This window comes from Pogona vitticeps, chromosome 5 (assembly GCF_051106095.1).
Source record: "Pogona vitticeps strain Pit_001003342236 chromosome 5, PviZW2.1, whole genome shotgun sequence".
NCBI classification, from domain to species: domain Eukaryota; kingdom Metazoa; phylum Chordata; class Lepidosauria; order Squamata; family Agamidae; genus Pogona; species Pogona vitticeps.
In genome coordinates, this window is record NC_135787.1 from 11,470,919 (window position 1) to 11,489,433 (window position 18,515).

At 44.8% G+C, this 18,515-nt stretch overlaps 1 protein-coding gene and 1 long non-coding RNA gene across 2 annotated transcripts in view; one reads left to right on the forward strand and one right to left on the reverse strand.

Moving 5' to 3' along the window:
• Positions 1-3,183: 3,183 nt before the first annotated feature.
• Positions 3,184-11,507, reverse strand: LOC144589577 (uncharacterized). The gene is made up of 2 exons (XR_013545764.1): positions 11,166-11,507; positions 3,184-9,753 (listed from the first exon to the last, which is right to left on the reverse strand). It is a non-coding gene; the product is annotated as an uncharacterized LOC144589577 (long non-coding RNA).
• A 21-nt stretch (positions 11,508-11,528) lies between these two features.
• Positions 11,529-18,515, forward strand: part of BMP3 (bone morphogenetic protein 3) — a 37,073-nt gene continuing 30,086 nt past the window's right edge. The window contains exon 1 of the mRNA XM_073002037.2: positions 11,529-11,682. Coding sequence (XP_072858138.2) covers positions 11,529-11,682 — 154 coding nt within the window. The remainder of the gene's footprint in view (positions 11,683-18,515) is intronic.

The window sequence follows — 18,515 nt, forward strand, 5'->3', positions numbered from 1 at the left end:
TTAAAACAGTGCTGCTAGGACTTGTGCAATTCAAAGGAGAAGTGTATCTTCCTATGGATACGCTTCTATTCAAGCTCCTTTGTCAAGATGTGAACCTAAGAACTCTATAGGCAAACTAGAGCTTCAGCTGTGCTCTGAACCAGCAAAAGTGGAAGATGGGTTAGTTCAACTCTTGCTCCGTTTCTCATTTCTCCAAGCCTATGTTTTCTCATTTTGTTGTTATTAGTGTGCAATTTTTTTAGGTCCACACCTTTTTACTAATGTACACATTCGTGTAAACAACTTTGACTAAATATGCATTTTGCAAAACGTTTTTCATCATATTATATAAGATAGCACACCAATAGAATGTGTGCCCCAGGGACCCATGTCAGATATGCAGATGATACCACTCTGATGGCAGAAAGTGAGGAGGAACAAGAACCTCTTAATGAGGGTGAAAGAAGAGAGCACAAAAATGGTCTGAAGTTCAACATCAAAAAAACTAAGAGCATGGCCACTGGTCCCATCACCTCCTGACAAATAGAAGGGGAGGATATGGAGGCAGTGACAGATTTTACCTTCTTGGGCTCCATGATCACTGCAGATGGTGACAGCAGCCACGAAATTAAAAGGACGCCTGCTTCTTGGGAGGAAAGCGATGACAAACCTAGACAGCATCTTAAAAGCAGAAACATCACCTTGCCGACAAAGGTCCACATAGTCAAAGCTATGGTTTTTCCAGTAGCTATGTATGGAAGTGAGAGCTGGACCATAAAGAACGCTGACCACCAAAGAATTGATGCTTTTGAATTGTGGTGCTGGAGGAGACTCTTGAGAGTCCCCAGGACTGCAGGGAGAACAAACCTATCCATTCTAAAGGACATCAACTCTGAGTGCTAACTGGAAGGACAGATCCTGAAGCTGAGGCTCCAATACTTTGGCCATCTCATGAGAAGAGAAGAGTCCCTGGAAAAGCCCCTGATGTTGGGAAAGTGTGAAGGCAAGAGAAAAAGGGGACGACAGAGGACGAGATGGTTGGACAGTGTCATCGAGGCTACCAACATGAATTTGACCCAACTCGGGGAGGCAGTGGAAGACAAGAGGGCTTGGCGTGCTCTGGTCCATGGAGTCACGAAGAGTTGGGCATGACTTAATGACTAAATAACAACAAATCTGCCAGGAGCCCTCTTTAACACAGAGATTGGAAACCTCGAGGAATAGATAGACACACATGCGTTCTTAACTTCCACTTTTCAAAGACTTTCATCAAATGTGACTATAGCATCTCATGCAACTATAAACAAGTAGATCTGTAAAAGGCTCTGGCAGCAAACACACAAACTGTTAACACAGCTGCCCTACTACAATGCATCTCCTGCCTGTAAGGGATAAAGCATGAAGCAATGATAACACCATCAACATTCTCCCCTACACTCCACTCACCACCCTGCCACGTATGTCCTTGGCACTTTACCATTGCTGATAAAATAACCTGTTCAGAATTCAATCTGATTATCATTTTAGTAATACTCTGACTTCAGTAAATATGATATGGGGCCCCAATCTAGCCAAGTGCTCTCTTATCCTCCTTGGAAATCCTCTGAGGGTGGATTGTATTTGAAATGTACTTTCAGTGTCAAATACACCACACTTTGCCCATCAGTCAATTTAACTAGACGTAATCAGTGGCTGCATTGCTTCAGTAGAAGATATTCACTGAATCTGATCATTTTCGTCTCTGACCATGTGAAAAATCTGATGGGGGTACGTTCTTGAAATTGGACAGCGATTCAGAGGGATGCGTTCCGTGTCTAAGTCGCACTGGCCATGTGACCACGGAAGATTGTCTTCGGACAAAACGCTGGCTCTATGGCTTGGAAACGGGGATGAGCACCGCCCACTAGAGTCGAACACGACTGGACAAAAAATTGTCAAGGGGAACCTTTACCTTTACCTCAGAGGGAATTATGTTTTAAGATCATCTCTCATTCAATGATAGTTTTCAGTTTGCACTAACACATCCTTCTAGAGTCTTTAAAATGCATCAGTATTGAGATAGGTACAGTTGTCAATCTCCCTCATGTCAGCCTGGCTGAAAGGATAACTGTGAGGACCAAGTGGGATGAAAAGCAATATGGTAGTCTGACTGTCTGTCTCAGTTTTAGGAGAGTGGACTGCTACGAGGAAGGATCTGAGAAGGAACCACGTTGCCACAGATTGTTCTACAGCAGTGGTTCCCAACCTTGAGTAACCCAGGTGTTCTTGGACTACAACTCCCAGAAATCTTGGCCAGCACAGCTAGTGGTAAGGGCTTCTGAGGATGAAAGTCCAAGAACATTTGGAGACCCAAGTTTCGAAACCACTGTTCTACAGCCTTCCTTTCTCTGAAACGTCTTCCTGTGATTCCGAATTAAAATCCTGGTTTTCTAGGGTTCTTGCTCATGGACACATAGACCCTGTGTACGCACAGAGGAAATTTTCTTTTCAAACACCACAGGGTCTGGAGTTAAGTGTTTTCTTCCTAGCGTTTTTTAAATGGCATTTATAATGCCTGGACCTTCTCTTTACAACCAAGTACCCAAAGATGAAACTGGTTTGGTATGATGGATAACTCATCCACAAAACTGGAGTGTTGCTTAGCAAGGATTTGGGGCTATAGGGAGTTTCTATTGCTGTTATTTGTATGTCATGATGTTTATCGTTTTCCTTTGACATTGGTAATGAAATAATAAAGACAGCTGAGTACTAATCCCTGATGAGCCATGGAAACCCAGTGGAGTACCCTTGGCTGAGCCCTCCTTGAACACATTCAAGCATTCCTAGAACATCTCACATATCTCAAAAACCTGATTAGGGTTACTGTAAATGGGAAGTGACTTGACAGCATGTAACAACAGAAAGGGATATAGTAAATACAGTAAAAGTTGACAGTGTTGAGCAGTGTCATCATCGCCATGCCAGATGTGAATTGCCAGTGTGGTCCTATGGTTACAGCTAGTTATTTCTCTTTTTCTCTCTGTGTCTCTTCCCCTTTTCATTTTAAACCATTGATAGAGGTGTTAGACCAACTCATGATGTGCACAGTATAATGCAGAAAATTCATAATGATCAAACAATTAAATCTAAAGGGAATTTGTGTTGCTCTATTGCAGCAAAAGCACAGTAACATTTTTTGTAAGTAGAGGACATAGTTGTTTCAACTTTTTTTAAAGTGATGGCATTTATTAAACATAATCATGCACAATGAATCATTCATACACATCAGAACAAAGTTGAAACAATCTGCATGTAACTACAGCTGTTTTCTACATCAGGCTGTGTTTTTTAAAAAAAGAAAAAACCAATGGAGATTGAATGTACATTTTTCTGCACATTACTCCTGATATATGTGTTTCTTGTGCAATTTTTCATAATGTACACACCACTGCAAGCAATTCCCTTTAATATCATGCATTATGTTTTTTTCCCCACCAATATGTATCTTTTTCTGCATGTTACAAAAACGTGGGCCTTTTTACATCATAGAACTGCAATGTAGATCTCAGAAGGATGAAGGATAGCAAGGCTTTGCATTCGAGTTCAGGAGGTTTTGGAAATTTGATAAGGTGGGCCACCCAATTGATGGGATACCTAAAATATTCATCTAAATGTGTGTGTGCGTGTGCATGTGCATGTGTGCACGCATGTGTTTATGCCTCAAGTACAGAAAGGAAAAATATTCTAAACTAAGCAATAGAAAAAGGTCAAGCAAGGCAAGTGATAACAGCAGTAGGTGTGCCACAGTGCTAAGCAGAGAACAATGTAATACGAAATACAATAAAATAAATACAAGATCCAATCTCTGGGGGTGTGACCTACTACTCCCTACTAACAGGCACTGAAGATAATAGGCATAACAAGATCAAAAGTGTAAACACACACCTAGAGAACAGTTTTCAAGATTTGTTCAATTCCACAGAATCAAATTTGTTATCAAATCCCAATAGGGGTAGCTTTATGTTTGCATCCTGTTTGGATGGTTTTGGTTTGAGTGTTCTTTTCTTTTTATTTATGGTGACTTCAATGCAGTGGTTTCCCCATCTTGAGTCCCCAGACATCCTTGGACGAAAACTCGCAGAAGCCTTCGCCACTAACTGTGCTGGCCAGGATTTCTAGGAGTTGTAGTCCAAGAACGTCTGAGAACCCAAGGTTAGGAACCATTGTTTTAATGTCCAGGTAGACTGAAATGTCTCCCTCAACTATATGCTGATTTCTCAGAGTCACAGTGGAACGTTTGCAGATTTCCAGTAAGCATTTCTTCATAGATAGGCACGCACACATGAGTCTCAAGCCAGCTAAAGTGTAATTGTTTTAAAGAAGACACTCTGAAATCAATGAGCCAAGGCTCTGGGGCCTGAAGTTCGGAGTTTATTTATCATTTATTTATTTGATTTGTATCCCGCCCATCTGGTCTATACTGTGCTTCCTTAGACCAGGGCTGGTCAACGGGCTGCAAGGACCCTAATCCAGAACTCTGCAGTTCTATGATTATTATTAAGCAAAGTCTGGCTAAACTCCCCCCCCCTTTATTTTTCAGTGGGACTACTTTAAAGATGTCTAGATCTGAATACAGTTACTCCTGACTAACTTTAAGTCCATTGGGGTAACAGATCCCTAAACACAGATATTTTATTAAAACATTACTTATATGCACTGGGCTGGATTCCCAGCTTGTTGCTTGGACCTGCACCTGTACGCTTAGAATCCACATGATCCTGACCTGCAACAGCTCAGCATTCGCTAAGCTCAGACACCTTGGAAACATTTTGCTTTTTATTCCTCATTGTTATTGCTCATGCCGCTTTTGGGTACTTGGAAGGCTGCTTTCTGCAATGACGATATGCTGATTTATCCCAGCTGCAAAGTCTTCCACGAAACTCCAAAGTTCAAACACAGAAAAGAAAGCAAACCCAAATGAACTAAACACGTGTTCCTCCTTTCTCAGTCATTAGGGACAGGCCTTGTAGGCTAGGCAAATGTTCTCCTCATAAAGAAAACAGAAACACAGGTGTGGAACAGGCTAAACCCAGCTGGATTAGTACACACTCAAAATACGAAGGAAAACACAGCTCTTGTTTTGGGGCCACCATGAGTCGGCAACCTCTTTATCTAAAGAATGTTGAACCTTGCAACAGATACCTCTGGATAGGACAGAAATGTATAATGCCACGATCCTCATAGTCTAAAGGCTAAACAGTCTCAATAGCACAGAACTAATTAGCAAGCCACATGGAGAAGATCGTACAAACCACATTTCTAAACTCTGGATCAAAAGGGGAGGGGGTCTGCCGGTCACACAGATCTCCTTCCCAAAAGCCCAGGTGCTTTTTTAAAAATGAGTAGTCACAAGCTCTAGTCACTTACATCAAGCAAGAGCTGCCTACAGATGACCAATCAGGTAAAGCCTTCAAAGATTAAGCCACAAAGGCCTTGTATATATACATGAAGGTAGGAAATCAGTAACATATTCCAGAGGAGTAGTTCTCCAGAAGGGCAGAGATGGAGGGACCAGATTTAAAAAGAGGATAGGGTTCCTGTACCCCTAAGAGGTTGTACGAAGGAAGAAATCATTTCAGGTCAAAGTCAGAATGGGGTATGTGGGGATTCAAGTACAGTATATGTTTAATAGAGGATACACATTATTGTTTGTTTGCCTCCCTGAGCCTTCAAATGCATTCAATCTCTATACAAATCAGAAGTTCTAAATGTTACTTTTTTGGCATGGACTATAGCCCGGATCTGTGGTTCAAAAGAAAATGGCATTTCCAAGGTCTGAAACAAATACTGTATGTAAAAGTATCAAGTGCAAGGATGTGTCACTGGAGTTGAAGGCGAAGATCCTCAATGCTATTTTATTCCCAGTTACTATACATAGATGTGAAAGCTGGACAGTGAAGAAAGCCAACAGGGGGAAAAAACTGATTCATTTCAAAACATAGAACTGGCGGAGAGCTTTGCAAATACCATGAACTGCCAAAAAGACAAGCAAGTGAGTTATGGATCAAATCAAACCTGAACTTTCACTAGAAGCAAAAATGATGAAATTGACACTCTTGCCTTATGGACACATCATGAGAAGGACTTGCTGGAAAGAATCATAATGGAAAAGCTGGAAGAAACCACAGCCTTGAGTTTTAAAGAGCTGAGCAGAGCTGTTCATGATAGGACATTTTGGAGGCCATCCATTCAAAGGGTCACCATAAATAGGATGCAGCTTGACAGCTCATCACAACAAAGCAAGTTATGACAAGGCTACAGGGCAGTGGCTGGAATCTTACATATTTATACCAGCATTTGGCTAAATCTCAGCTCCAAATTGTCGGAGGTTTCAAATGCCTAGGCAATTCAGCATGCAAGAGCAAATGCCCATGCTGGCTACTTAACTATTGGCCATTCACTACTGAGATCAATGCTGATTGAGTTCTATTGGGACGCATAAGTAACAAGACTGTGGCTGTTGTTGGAAACACATACAATCTAGGTCAGGACGATCCTTGTCAAGAACTCAACTCATTTAATATTTTGTAGTTTCAGCATCTCTCAGAAGCAACCGTGTTTCTCATCTAACTCCATACCATGTTTGCACTTCCTTTTTTTTCTCACCCTGACACAGACAGAATCTCTCTCTCTCACTCACTCACTCTCTCTCTCTCTCACACACACACACACACTCACACACAGAGAAACACAATTGTTGAGCAAACCTTTCCTCGCAAGAGCTGACACCAGAGAGATCACTGAGAAACATAATATAAGCATAAACTAAATCTGCCCGGGAGGAAAACTGAGAAGCTTTTCTAATTAAACAGTAAATAAATACATGATTTAAATCATTAGCGGATGATAATTACAGTGTAGGAAATGCCTTGCATATATAAAATGATCCCAGGCAAAATTCTATATAGGCTTTGTGTTGAAATTCTTAGAAACTTCACTTCTGCAGGCACAGCAAAAAGACTGGCTGCCGATTAACGTCATTGCAGTCCAAGTTCCCTTCCTTATGCAGTCCCAGGTTTCTTCAGCCACACTCCCATCATGCCAGCCATTATATTTGGCCAGCTTAATTTCTGTGAGTGTCCGCTGACCTAATAAACGCAGCTTTGGGCTACAAATGCATCCCTCCATACTTCCCTGTTACACCTAATCACCACTGCAATGCCGCCATCATTACCACCATCACCACGCCCTCCTCCTTTTGTGTGAGAGAGGGATCTTCCTCCTCCTCCTCCACCAGTTAAATGAGCTGGTGGCCATGCATGGGTTGTCATTCTCCTTGATGGGCTAGCAGGTCCATCTGCTAGATTGCCCTTGTCTTCCTTTTGGGGGAAGAAACTGTGGAAGCAGCAATCCTGTCGTGGAATCCTCCTCCACTGGCCCAAACGGGCCCCACCACTGATGCCTTACCTCCTGTCTCTTTCTCTGAGAAGGCTGATAAGAGCAACCACTGTGGTGTGATGGAAGGGCTGCACTTCAAGCAGTCGTAGACCTGACTGGATGAATCTGCCCATGAAGGGAAAGGAGGGGAACCAAGGCAGGCCACAAATACAAGGGCTCAGTGTTGTCTTGATCCAGCTCACCCTTGAGAAAGGGGCTGCAGAAATTGTAAGGATCAGTGCCTTCATCTATGCAGTTCACTAAAGTGAAGAACTTAGTTGCCCCCCTTCCACTTTCTAACCCCTGGTTTCTTTAACCGGATGTGGGTTGCTGTTGTTTTGTGAATTAAGAGTTCCAGAGAACCAGGGAAACTATTGCTGATGAGGAATGTAATTCAGAACGTAAGTGAGTGGGCTATTGCTGCAAAGAGTCAATTCTTGTGGTCTCTGACTATAGGACAGGGTTATTTAGTGCCTAGCATTAATCAAGTGGTATACACTTTTAAAATAAATTTTAAAAATAGACTAAATAAATAAATTTATTGTGGCTGATTGTGGAGGAGAATTGGCAAAGGCAGAAAATATCTGAGGTGCCCTGTATGGGATCCTGTGACAGTAGCTGAAAAGCCCTGACTGTGATGTGTAAATTGGTTTTATCAATATATTTTAAATAAATGAATGAATGAATGAATGAATGAATGAATGAATGAATGAATGAATGAATGAATGAATGAATAAATAAATAAATAAATAAATAAATGAGGATGAACAAAAGTGATATTGCTCTCAGAACATGCTGCTTTATTCTTGGAGAAAACAACAAACAGACCTGTGACATCTTTAAAGCTAACAGATTTTTATGCATCTGAAAAAAGTAGACTGTTGTCTATGAAATCCTATGCCCAAAAAAATCTCAGAGAAAGAAATCTGTGGGCCGCTGCAGGACATCCATAAGTGAAAGTAAATCCAATTGATTTCAATGATATGTCTTCTTAAGATTGAAGTGTTAATTCTACTTGTTGAAAAGTAGAATGCCTTTTAATCTCAAGACTATTAAGCCCAAATCACATGTTTCTCTGTAATCACAAGTCACTCGATGTGTTGTAGTGGTTACACTGTGTGACTGCACTTTAGGAGACCTGGGTTCAAATTCCCAGCTGGATATAAAACCAACTAGCTAACTGTGGTTGAGTCAGTCTTTCAACCCCTGAAGGGGTGTTTGTGAGGAGAAAGTGAAGAAGAGTCGTGTGTGCATGCTTGAACTCACTGAAGGAAAGGCAGGAACAAATGCAGCAAGTACTGTATAGAGATAAATAACATACAAACCAAAATTATTCTTGTGGAGTACAATAAATAGATTCCCAGTGTGGTGTCGTGGACAGAGTGATGGACTGCAGAACAGGGGTCAAATGCTGCTCAATCATGGAAGCTCACTGGGGGAGTCAAAACTGATTAAACCACTCCTTAAATATCTCACTTACTTTGAAATCCCTGCTAGGTGCTATAAGTCAGTTCCAGCTGGAGGCACAAAACACACACACACATACACACACAAAGGGAAACAGAAATTTCCATCCGCATCTTCCTCCCATTTCAATTTTTTGCATTACTTCATGCATTGATTTTATGAAGGACTGAGAAACTGAGTTCCTCCCCACTCGCCCTCTCAGTTTTATTTTGGTAGCTCAGTAAAGGGTATTGCCTAACGTTGCTGTTTGATTTTATTTCATGGACCACCTGCCCAAAGTGTCTTTCCTTCTTTAAAGGAAAAAAAAAATCTTCTGGAGTAAGTGGCTCATTTGTTGCCATCAGAGTAACTGAAAGAGGGCCAATGTCGATCACACAGAGGAACGCGAAGCATGACTGAACAAGGGGAGTGGCACGGGTGATGTTTGTTTTCAAAAGTCACCTGACCTCTACCTTCCCCGGGGACCGGCTCTGAAGGTTCTGCGCAGCCATGGGGAGGAGAAAGGTAACACTTTGTAAAGGCAAAACCAAAAGATTGGGGGGGAAAAGAGATAAAGAAGACAAAAACATTGTGGCACCTTAAAGACTAACTGCTATACTTTTAATTTGAGCTTTTGTGGCTCAAGTCCAGCTCCTCAGACAAATTTGCAAAAGAGTTCTGTTCGAAAATTATACATCACGGGCAAATCCAATTGTGGATATTCCAACCTGCTCCAGTGGCTGAAGATGGGTGACCCTCGGCAGTCCTCTCCTCAAACGTCTCAGAAATGATGGATTTAGTCAGTGGTCACGGCAAGTTTCTGTCTTCTGAGTCTGGACTCTCTCTACAGATTGCTATCCTATTTTACGAGGCCATTGTCAAGAGCAGGACAACAATTTGAAATCCTTGAGCCTGATATAGAAAAACCAGAACAATTAGCAAGGGTGTGGGCATGCACACATGCACGCATGCACACACACACACACACACACACACACACACACACACACACACACCCCGCAACTAACAAAGGGCCCTTTCCACCACTACCTTATTTTGCTATGTTTCTGCCAATCAAGTGGAGCCACACATAGAGGGGAAAATACAGCTTTGATTCTGAAGCGGCCTTCTTTCATCCCTTCCTTTACTGCACTCACGGAAAAGGATACATTCTGATCCTATGGCTCGCTTGAAGATCCTAAGGACAAGTGCGTGCCTTATAAGGCAGGATCCCGTGGATTAAAATCTGGATGCGGGGGGGGGGGGAAGGAGGCATACAGAGTTTAAAAACATAAATAATAAAAAAAGTGAGTTAGCTAAGAAGGAACCACCAAGTTCCTCTCCAGCTCATTCCGGTCGGATCCTAAAGATCGCAGGCAAAAGGGACCCCTGGACTGGATTCTGCAGGTAATGAAGAGGCGCCCAACTGAGGATCCACTTCATTGCTTGGGGTGCTTTCCGTTGAGACTTTCCTCAATTAATCAAGTGGGTCGAAGAGAGAGAAGGAGAGGAAGACAAGAAGAGGAAGGGGGGGGGGGAAACCCTTTCTCTCGCAGCCTTTCTGCTCCACTTCTTGCCGCCGGTGGCAAAAGGGCCACAATCCAGGGGAGTGAACGGGACGCGATCGGCTTTTGGGGGGTGTGGGTGGGTGGGTGTCATTCCATGCACACCCCTTGGGTGTCTCTTGCCCGCGCTCGCTCGCTTGCGCTCTCTCTCTCTCTCTCTCTCTCTCTCTCTCTCTCTCTCTCTCTCTCTCTCTCTCTCTCACACACACACACACACACACACACACACACACACACACACACACACACACACACACACAGAGCGCCAGCTGTGCTCGAAGGCGAGAAGGCGGCGCGATTGGCTGCCGATTACCCAACGCGGGGACTTTCTCCACACACACAACGCCGCCGGTACAAAACTCAGCCCGAAGCGGTGCCTGCCCCACTCCAGGCAGGAGTCCGGGAACCGCCGAGAGCTGCCGGACCCGCGCCCGCTCCCGCCGCCGGCCTCCCCACACGCAGGCGCGCGCGCGCCTCTTTGGCCCGCCGAGCCGGCCACTTGCTCGACCCCACCCCACCCCACTCCCCCAGGGTGCGCGTGCCTGGGTGCGTGGACGCACACACACAAACACACACACACACACCAGTCTGGGACGTGAGAGCGCCCAGCCTTGCCCTTTCTGTGTTTTGGCTTTTCTGAGGGCTCCCACCTGCCGAGTGACGGGAGTTTGGGGTGCTTTTTTTTTGGCTCCCCCTCGCGCCCTTCCCGCCTTTCTTCGACTCGTGTGTGGGGGGGAGGCTTCTTTTCTTTTTTTTTACCTCAGACCTGGGGGCGGCGGCGGCGTCCTCCACCTCCTCGGGTCCGGGGAAGGCGGGCGAGGGCGCAGCATGGCGGGCTCTCCCCGCGCCCTCCTGCTCTGCCTCTGCCTGACGGGGCACCTGGTGGCGGCGGCGGCGGCGCCCGGAGAGCCCGCGCAGGAGCGCCCGGGCGGCTTCGGGAGGAGGAGAAGCAGCAGCAGCAGCAGCAGCGCCGCGGGTCCCGCCGTCGGAGGCGCCTCAGGAGAGGCGGCGACGGCCGAGGGGAGCCCGGCGGGGAGCGCCCGGCGGCCCCAAGACCCCCCGCCGCCTTCGCCTTCGCCGCCCGCCTGGCGGGTCTCTCCCGGCGACAAGGTCTCGGAACACATGCTCCGGCTCTATGACAGGTACCGCGGCTCCAGCGGACCCGCCGAGGAGGAGGAGGAGGAGGCGTCGGCGTCGGCAGCGGCGCCGGGCGCTCCCCAGCGGCTTCACCTCCGCCAAGGGAACACGGTGCGGAGCTTCCGAGCCCTGACGGCAGGTGAGCTTCGGCGCCGGGCGAGAAGAGGGAGCCGGTTCGGGGCGGGGGGGGGGCGCTCCCGGCTGAGGCACCCAAGGGAGGGCGCGCGCGCACGCGCGCGCGCGCGAGAGAACCGGGCGCCGCTTCTTTCCCGCGAAAGTCCCCCCTCTCCGTGGGGGGGGGGCGCGGCTGGTCCAGGAATTTGCTCCGGGGAATTTGGGGCGATGGACGCCCGTCTTTGCGTCCTGGCCGTTCCGATCGCGGGCCGCTCCGGAGACCGCAAAATCCACACCTGGGGGCTGGGGGAGCGGTGGTGATGGTGGAGGGGTGGAGGAGAAGGGGGGGTAAGCGCAAGACCCTGTGCAGGGTGTGTGGGGGGGGGACCCTGAGCGCGACAGGGGGCAGCAAGCGCCCGCCCTGGCGGGTGGGAATCCCCGGCCAGGAAAGGGAATCCCACCTGTGCAAGGGTTGCGCTCGCAGTGCCTGCGCGGGCAAAGTTGGCTCCTCCGCGATCCCATAAGGTGACAGGCGCCGGGATGGCACGCCGAGGGAGCTGCACCGAGGGAGTTGGCGTTTGCACGGCACAATCGGGGCGCCCCCCCCGGGTAACACCGGTTCTCGCCCCGCGTGGCTTTCAATTCATGCCGGCGTATTGCGGGATTTAAAGGACCTGTCCACACTGTGAAATCTGAGGCGAGCTGGCCGGGGCTTGAAAGAGCCCCTTACCTTTCCGTGCAAGCTACTTCAACTCATGGTACCCGTCTGCAAAGTCAAAACAAAGAGCTATTTTGCATCACAAGGAATCGTCTCCGAAAAGATCGCGCGTCCTAGCCCTGTGCCTTATAACATAACTATATGCCACTGTGGAGAGATTTTTGTTATTGTTTTTAAAAAAATGTGCCCGCAGGATGCCCTGCTTCGAGATTCCTTTTGGACAGTATTAAAAGCAAGCCAAGACGCAGAGGGGGGAATTTTTCCTATGTGGATGTAGCGAAACAGGTTGCGTTGTCAGCTTCCGGAGTGTCCCATTCCAGTGGTATGAAAGAATGGATATGGGTTTTTTGTTTGTTTGCTTGTTTCAAGGGCAGCAAGCCGTACACACTTTGTGGGCTTTGGGAGAAAGAGAGCGAGAGAGAGAGAGAACGTGTTTCTGAACGGAAGGGGTCCGAAAGCCAAAGGAGGAATGCCATGCGTAAACAAATAGTTTGAGGTTTCCTTCTGTTTTTTGCTTTGTTTTTGGAGATTTTCCAAGGGTATCTGTCCAGTGTCCTGTGAAAGACCTCCTAGCTGACTTTAAAAAAAAATTACACTGCACTAAGTAAGTTATGGGCTTTAATTTTAAAATCCGGAACTTCACCAGTTGAGCAAAATGCTCATTGGAGGCATTTGGCTATTTTTCCGCGTGAAATCAGTTCGAGAGAAATTATTACTTGCCAGATGCTCCCCTGCCACTAACAGTGTTCCCTTTCTAAAAAAAGCTCTTTTGTAGGTTAAAGCCAAACCATACATGATAACGTCCAACGCAGGATAAAAATTCATTGAGACATCAGGAAATAGGGTCATCTTGCTTCCGACCCAGTGAACTCTATAGGGATTTGGTGAATGATTTGACAGCTGGACCAGGACAACCGCAGCTTGCACTTGTCTCAAACTACTGCAGAGAGGTTTTTTTCCCAAAAGTTGCTACATGCACAAACCTCGGAAAATCTATTCCTGGGCACATACCTGAAACCCACAATGTAAATATACCCTGACTTCACTGACAAAATGACATGGGTGGCTGATGTTTGAATGACATCCTGATCCTATGTCCAGTGGACTCAAACCAAAGAAAATTAGGTATGCTTTAGTCAAACTGAAATCTACTTGACCCAGCTGTATGGCTGTACAGTATTCTACTTGGCAGCCAGATCTTGACATTGAAGTTACATGGACTTCAGGGGGATTTACTGCCTACTGAAGATTATTAAGATTAGCTGCATAAATTTCATTTGATTGCAATGCGGATTAAGTCATCTATCTTTCTCTGGATGTTGTCCAATTATTAGGATTAACTTTAATTGATTTTGGTGACATTTTCTTCCAATTAATTGCATTCAAGAAGACGGATCATTTTAAAAAAAGTGTTTCCCAGTTTGTAATTAATGGGGGCGGGGGGGGAGAGATAAGGTAACATAATGTATGCCTGTTGATTTCAGCTGAGACTTCATGTGGTGTACTAGATAGAATGTCAAACCAGGATTCAGGAGAGCTGTATTCAAATCCTTGCTCAGCTATGGAAACTTACAGGGGAGCAGTGTGTGGCAATGGTAAACCACTCCTTGAATATATTACATACCTTGAACACCCTGTTAGGGTGGCTATATATCAGAAGCAACTTGATGACACGTAACATTGATTTCAAATTCTGCCTTTGCACTCCCAATTTTAGTAGATCTTGAATCTAGCTTGAGTTACAAGGGGGAGGCAGGAAACTTGAGCTGTCGAGTCTGTGTGGACCAGCATCCTAACTGTAACAGCGGCCATCCAGATGGATTTCAGGTCATAGTTATCAGTCACCTATAGTTTGCCTTGAGTATCTCATAAGGTAAAGGTAAAGGTTCCCCTTGACAATTTTTGTCCAGTCGTGTTCGACTCTAGGGGGCGGTGCTCATCCCCGTTTCCAAGCCATAGAGCCAGTGTTTGTCCAAAGACAATCTTCCGTGGTCACATGGCCAGTGCGACTTAGACACGGAACGCTGTTACCTTCCCACCGAGGTGGTCCCTATTTATCTACTTGCATTTGCATGCTTTCGAACCGCTAGGTTGGCGGGAGCTGGGACAAGCGACAGGTGCTCACTCCGTTGCGTGGATTCGATCTTACGACTGCTTGGTCTTCTGACCCTGTAGCACAGGCTTCTGCGGTTTAGCCCGCAGCGCCACCACGTCCCTTTTGTATCTCATAGTCAGAGGTATATTGCATCTGGACATGGAGGTTCCACTATTTACCTATGTTTCAGTTGCGTTCTTCTCACTATCTTTTCTCTATTAAGCTCAAGGTAGTGTACATGGCCCCTCTGCCTTCTATTTTATCATCACAACAGGGTTGCTAATTTGAGCAGACGAAGAAACAGTGGTCCAACAGCAAGTGGGTTCCATGGAGATTAGAACTCGGCACTTCCATGGGCTGATCTGGCACTGATTTCAACATTTCACAGACACTGATAGTTCTTGCATTCCTTTGTTGATCTGTGCCTTAACTATCCATTGCATGATGAGGTGCGGTCTTATGTTTCTTCTGTGTTTATTGACAGTCCAGTGAATAACTTGTATTCTGCTGCACTGACGGTGAAAGTTGAATCTTCCTATCTATATGCTTCAGGGTTTTTAATAGACCTCCATCCTGACCCATATCTCATTTTGGTCCCACCCCCCTCCAGCTAGTAAACATTCTGTACCGTTAAAGTTGTAGCCTGTGTTTGGGTGGGGGGAGACCTCAAATTACTGTATACAGTATGTGAAAAACAATGTTACTGGTTTTTGCAGGCTGATCACAGTGTCTTTAACAAAGAGAAAGTGGTGTGTTCCCCCCCTCACTTTTGTGCCTATTTCTCTGTTATACATCAACCCACATATGCTTAACTGAAGAAATGGATAGTGTACTGTTGACCATGCCAGTTAGTAAGTTATTTTCAGCATGCTATTAGTAAGTCACTAAAAATATAGCCCTATTTGGAATAATTGTAGGTTTGATGTAGCTGAAACTTGGGCAGTTTTAATTCTGTAGCAACCTTTAGTTATTTTGAGAGCAAGGTAGTGATAGTATTACTTTTTGCACATTGTAATTGTCTCCCAGCCCTGATACAATTCCTTCGTCACTGTTGCTGGAAATAAAAGTGGCTAGAATCGTAGTAGCATATAACCAACTGATGAAGCTTATCTCTTAGGATCCCTAAATATCTACTTAGCGCTGAGGTTTTCGTTTGTGGTTAGATAATTAGCTAGTGCTCTTTTAGTCGTGGTCTGTTGAGGCATCCACTTTTGCAAATTAATTCTGTAAATAAGCCACTTAGGGAAAATCCAATATTAAATTGGAGTGCTAGAAAGTTAATTGAAATGTTGCTGCGGTTTGGAACAAAACCCATCCTTGTCAGAAGTTCATCGCTAGACTATCTCTGCTCCCAATTTTTAATGAAACCATGCTGTTCTGGAAATTCAGGTGTGCCATGTGGTAATTCAACCCAATTAGGAGAAAGAGGAAATCATGAGTTAATTTGTTGTATTTGTGTTTAGTGTTAGATTCGGTCCTGTAGTTTTTGAAGTCTAATTCTGTGCATTTCTAGTCATTAGGAAGGCCCACTGTGTTCAACGGAGCTTAGGAAATGCATTGAGCATCCTAGTGGCCATACTTATTAAATTCAGTGGGCATTTGATCATTACCGTCTGTGGGTTGTGAACCTCAAATAGCCATCATCTGACCTTGAGAAGCATGCAAATGTATCACAGGTTGCCATGAATTATGCTTTACGAACTGCCTTCTAGCTTACGGTATATCTTTCGACAGTGTTGTCACCACTCCAAAGCCTCATTTCTGGCATTCAAACAACATAATTTTGCTAGATTAGATTTGCCGGGTAAGAGTATTTGCTCAGGAAGAGGCATTTGCTACTTTTCTTAGCAGATACTGTTTTCCTACACTTACATGTAAGCATGCATGTCCCAATTGCTTGCTATTAACTATTTTTAAAATTGCTTTTCCATGAATTTTCAATACAGAGGTGTCAAATATACTCCCAGGAATTTTCTGCTTGCTTTCTTGAGCCATCTGGATTTCTTCTACTACAGTATATGTTACTTCTCAAGTCCTCTTTGACTTCTCAATTCCTAGCTTCTAACACAGTGGTTGAAATTCACCCTCCCCCCCCCCAAAAAATTAAAGCACTGAAGTATACCTTAGTGAGACTTCCAAATAGGTGGTGCATTCCCCATTTTGCATTCTGGCAAGCCCCCATGGAAATGAACTCGACTGAAGCTGCTCACAACTAAATTGCAGTCCATTGGTTTCAGTGGAGCAGAGGCATGCACTGTTTGCTGGATTGAGCCTATTGTCTGGCATCTCAACCAAATTCCATGCATGAATATAGGATTCACTGAATTAAAAAGGTATCATAGAATCATGGAATCACAGAATCATTGTAGGGCTCAAAGGGACTTTAGAGGTCTTATAGTCCAACCTCTTTCCCAAGGCAGGAGACCTCATACCATCCCGGACCTCCGATTGTAAGCCGCCTAGAGTGGTCTAGTATGACCAGATAGGCGGGACAGAAATAAAATAAATAAATAAATAAATAAATACTATCCCGGACAGATGGCTGTCCAATTTTTTCTTGAAAACCTCCAGTGATGGGGGCAAGCTGTTCCACTGCTTAATGGTTCTCACCATCAGGAAATACCTCCTTCTTTCCGGGTTGGATCTCCCTCTGACGAGTCTCCACCCATGGTTCTTGTCCCACCCTCAGGTGCAGTGGAGAATAAATTGATGCCCTCTTCCCTGTGACAACCCTTAAAATACGGGAAGACTGCTACCATGTCTCCCCTCAGTCTTCTTTTCATTAAGCTAAACATACCTAGTTCTTTGTTAAGCTAAACATACCTAGTATTTTTTTCCAGTTAACTGTCTGGTCTTATCACAGTCTAAATCCACATTCCATGCTATTTTTGTGCCACAGCAGCCACATTTGTGTTAATATAAGTACTGTGGTGCCTCGTGACACAGTGGTTAAACTGCAGTACTGCAGCTAAAACTCTGCTCACAACCTGAATTCAATCCCAGTTAGCCAGTTCAAGGTTCACTCATCCTTTCATGCTTCCAAGGCTGGTAAACTTGGTACCCAGTTTGGTTGGGGGCGGCAGCAATGTGTAGCCTGTCGTAATTAAGTTGTAATAAATTAAACTGGCCAGAGAATGTTTCAGTGCTGTGGTTGGTTATATAAGCAGCATGCTTTGTGGTGTACATGAAGATGTGAATTGCCTTGGTTTCTTTTTAAGGAGAAAGGCAGGATAAAAAATATTTTAAATAAATTAAATAAATCAGTCAACCTAAAGCATTGTGTTTAATTTTGAGGGGCCTTTAGTAAGCTCATAAGTGATGGCTTGTTTGTTTATCACTAGCAAGTCAGAATTGGCAACAGGGTAAGAAGAGCTTCAAAATCTGAAGGAATTTCTGCTTTTCCCTGTTGAAACAACTGAAATGCTACCCAAAAAACCCTAATTGGGATGCATGGGAATGCACACGGATTCTGTTGCTGTTACTTCCAGTCTTTAGGTTTTGCTTGACACCTCCTGAAACATATTGCTGGTCTGTGTCCATTCACTTCCTGTAACTTAAAAGAGCGGAGCTAGATGCATCTCTAATTGAATACAGTTAAAGAATAAGCATGTGCCCAACACAGTGGGAAAACCTTAGAGTCAAACATTCTCTCCCTGCCAACTTCCCAATGAAAAACATCTTTCTGAAGATGCTGGTTGCTTCTTCACTGAGGCTTCCAGTGTTCCTAGGGATACTGATTGCAACCCTTACTCATTTTTGAAGACAGAGTAAGTCTTTTGACAGCTGTATAGTTTCACTCTTAACGCCTGAAGAAGGGGACTTGATTCACAAAAAGCTCAAATTAAATTAGTCTTTAAGGTGCCCCAATGTTTTGGTCTCTTGGTTTTGTATTGTGTTGTTGTTTGATATCCTTACTCCTTTGATTCTCAACTATTTTTCGGTCTTCTCCGCTGTGAGTGTTTGAATAAGATCTCTAGTCTGTTAGTCCCATGTTAAACTGTGCCAACCGCTTAAGGCAAGGTTAATCAGGTCTAAATGCTCTCAT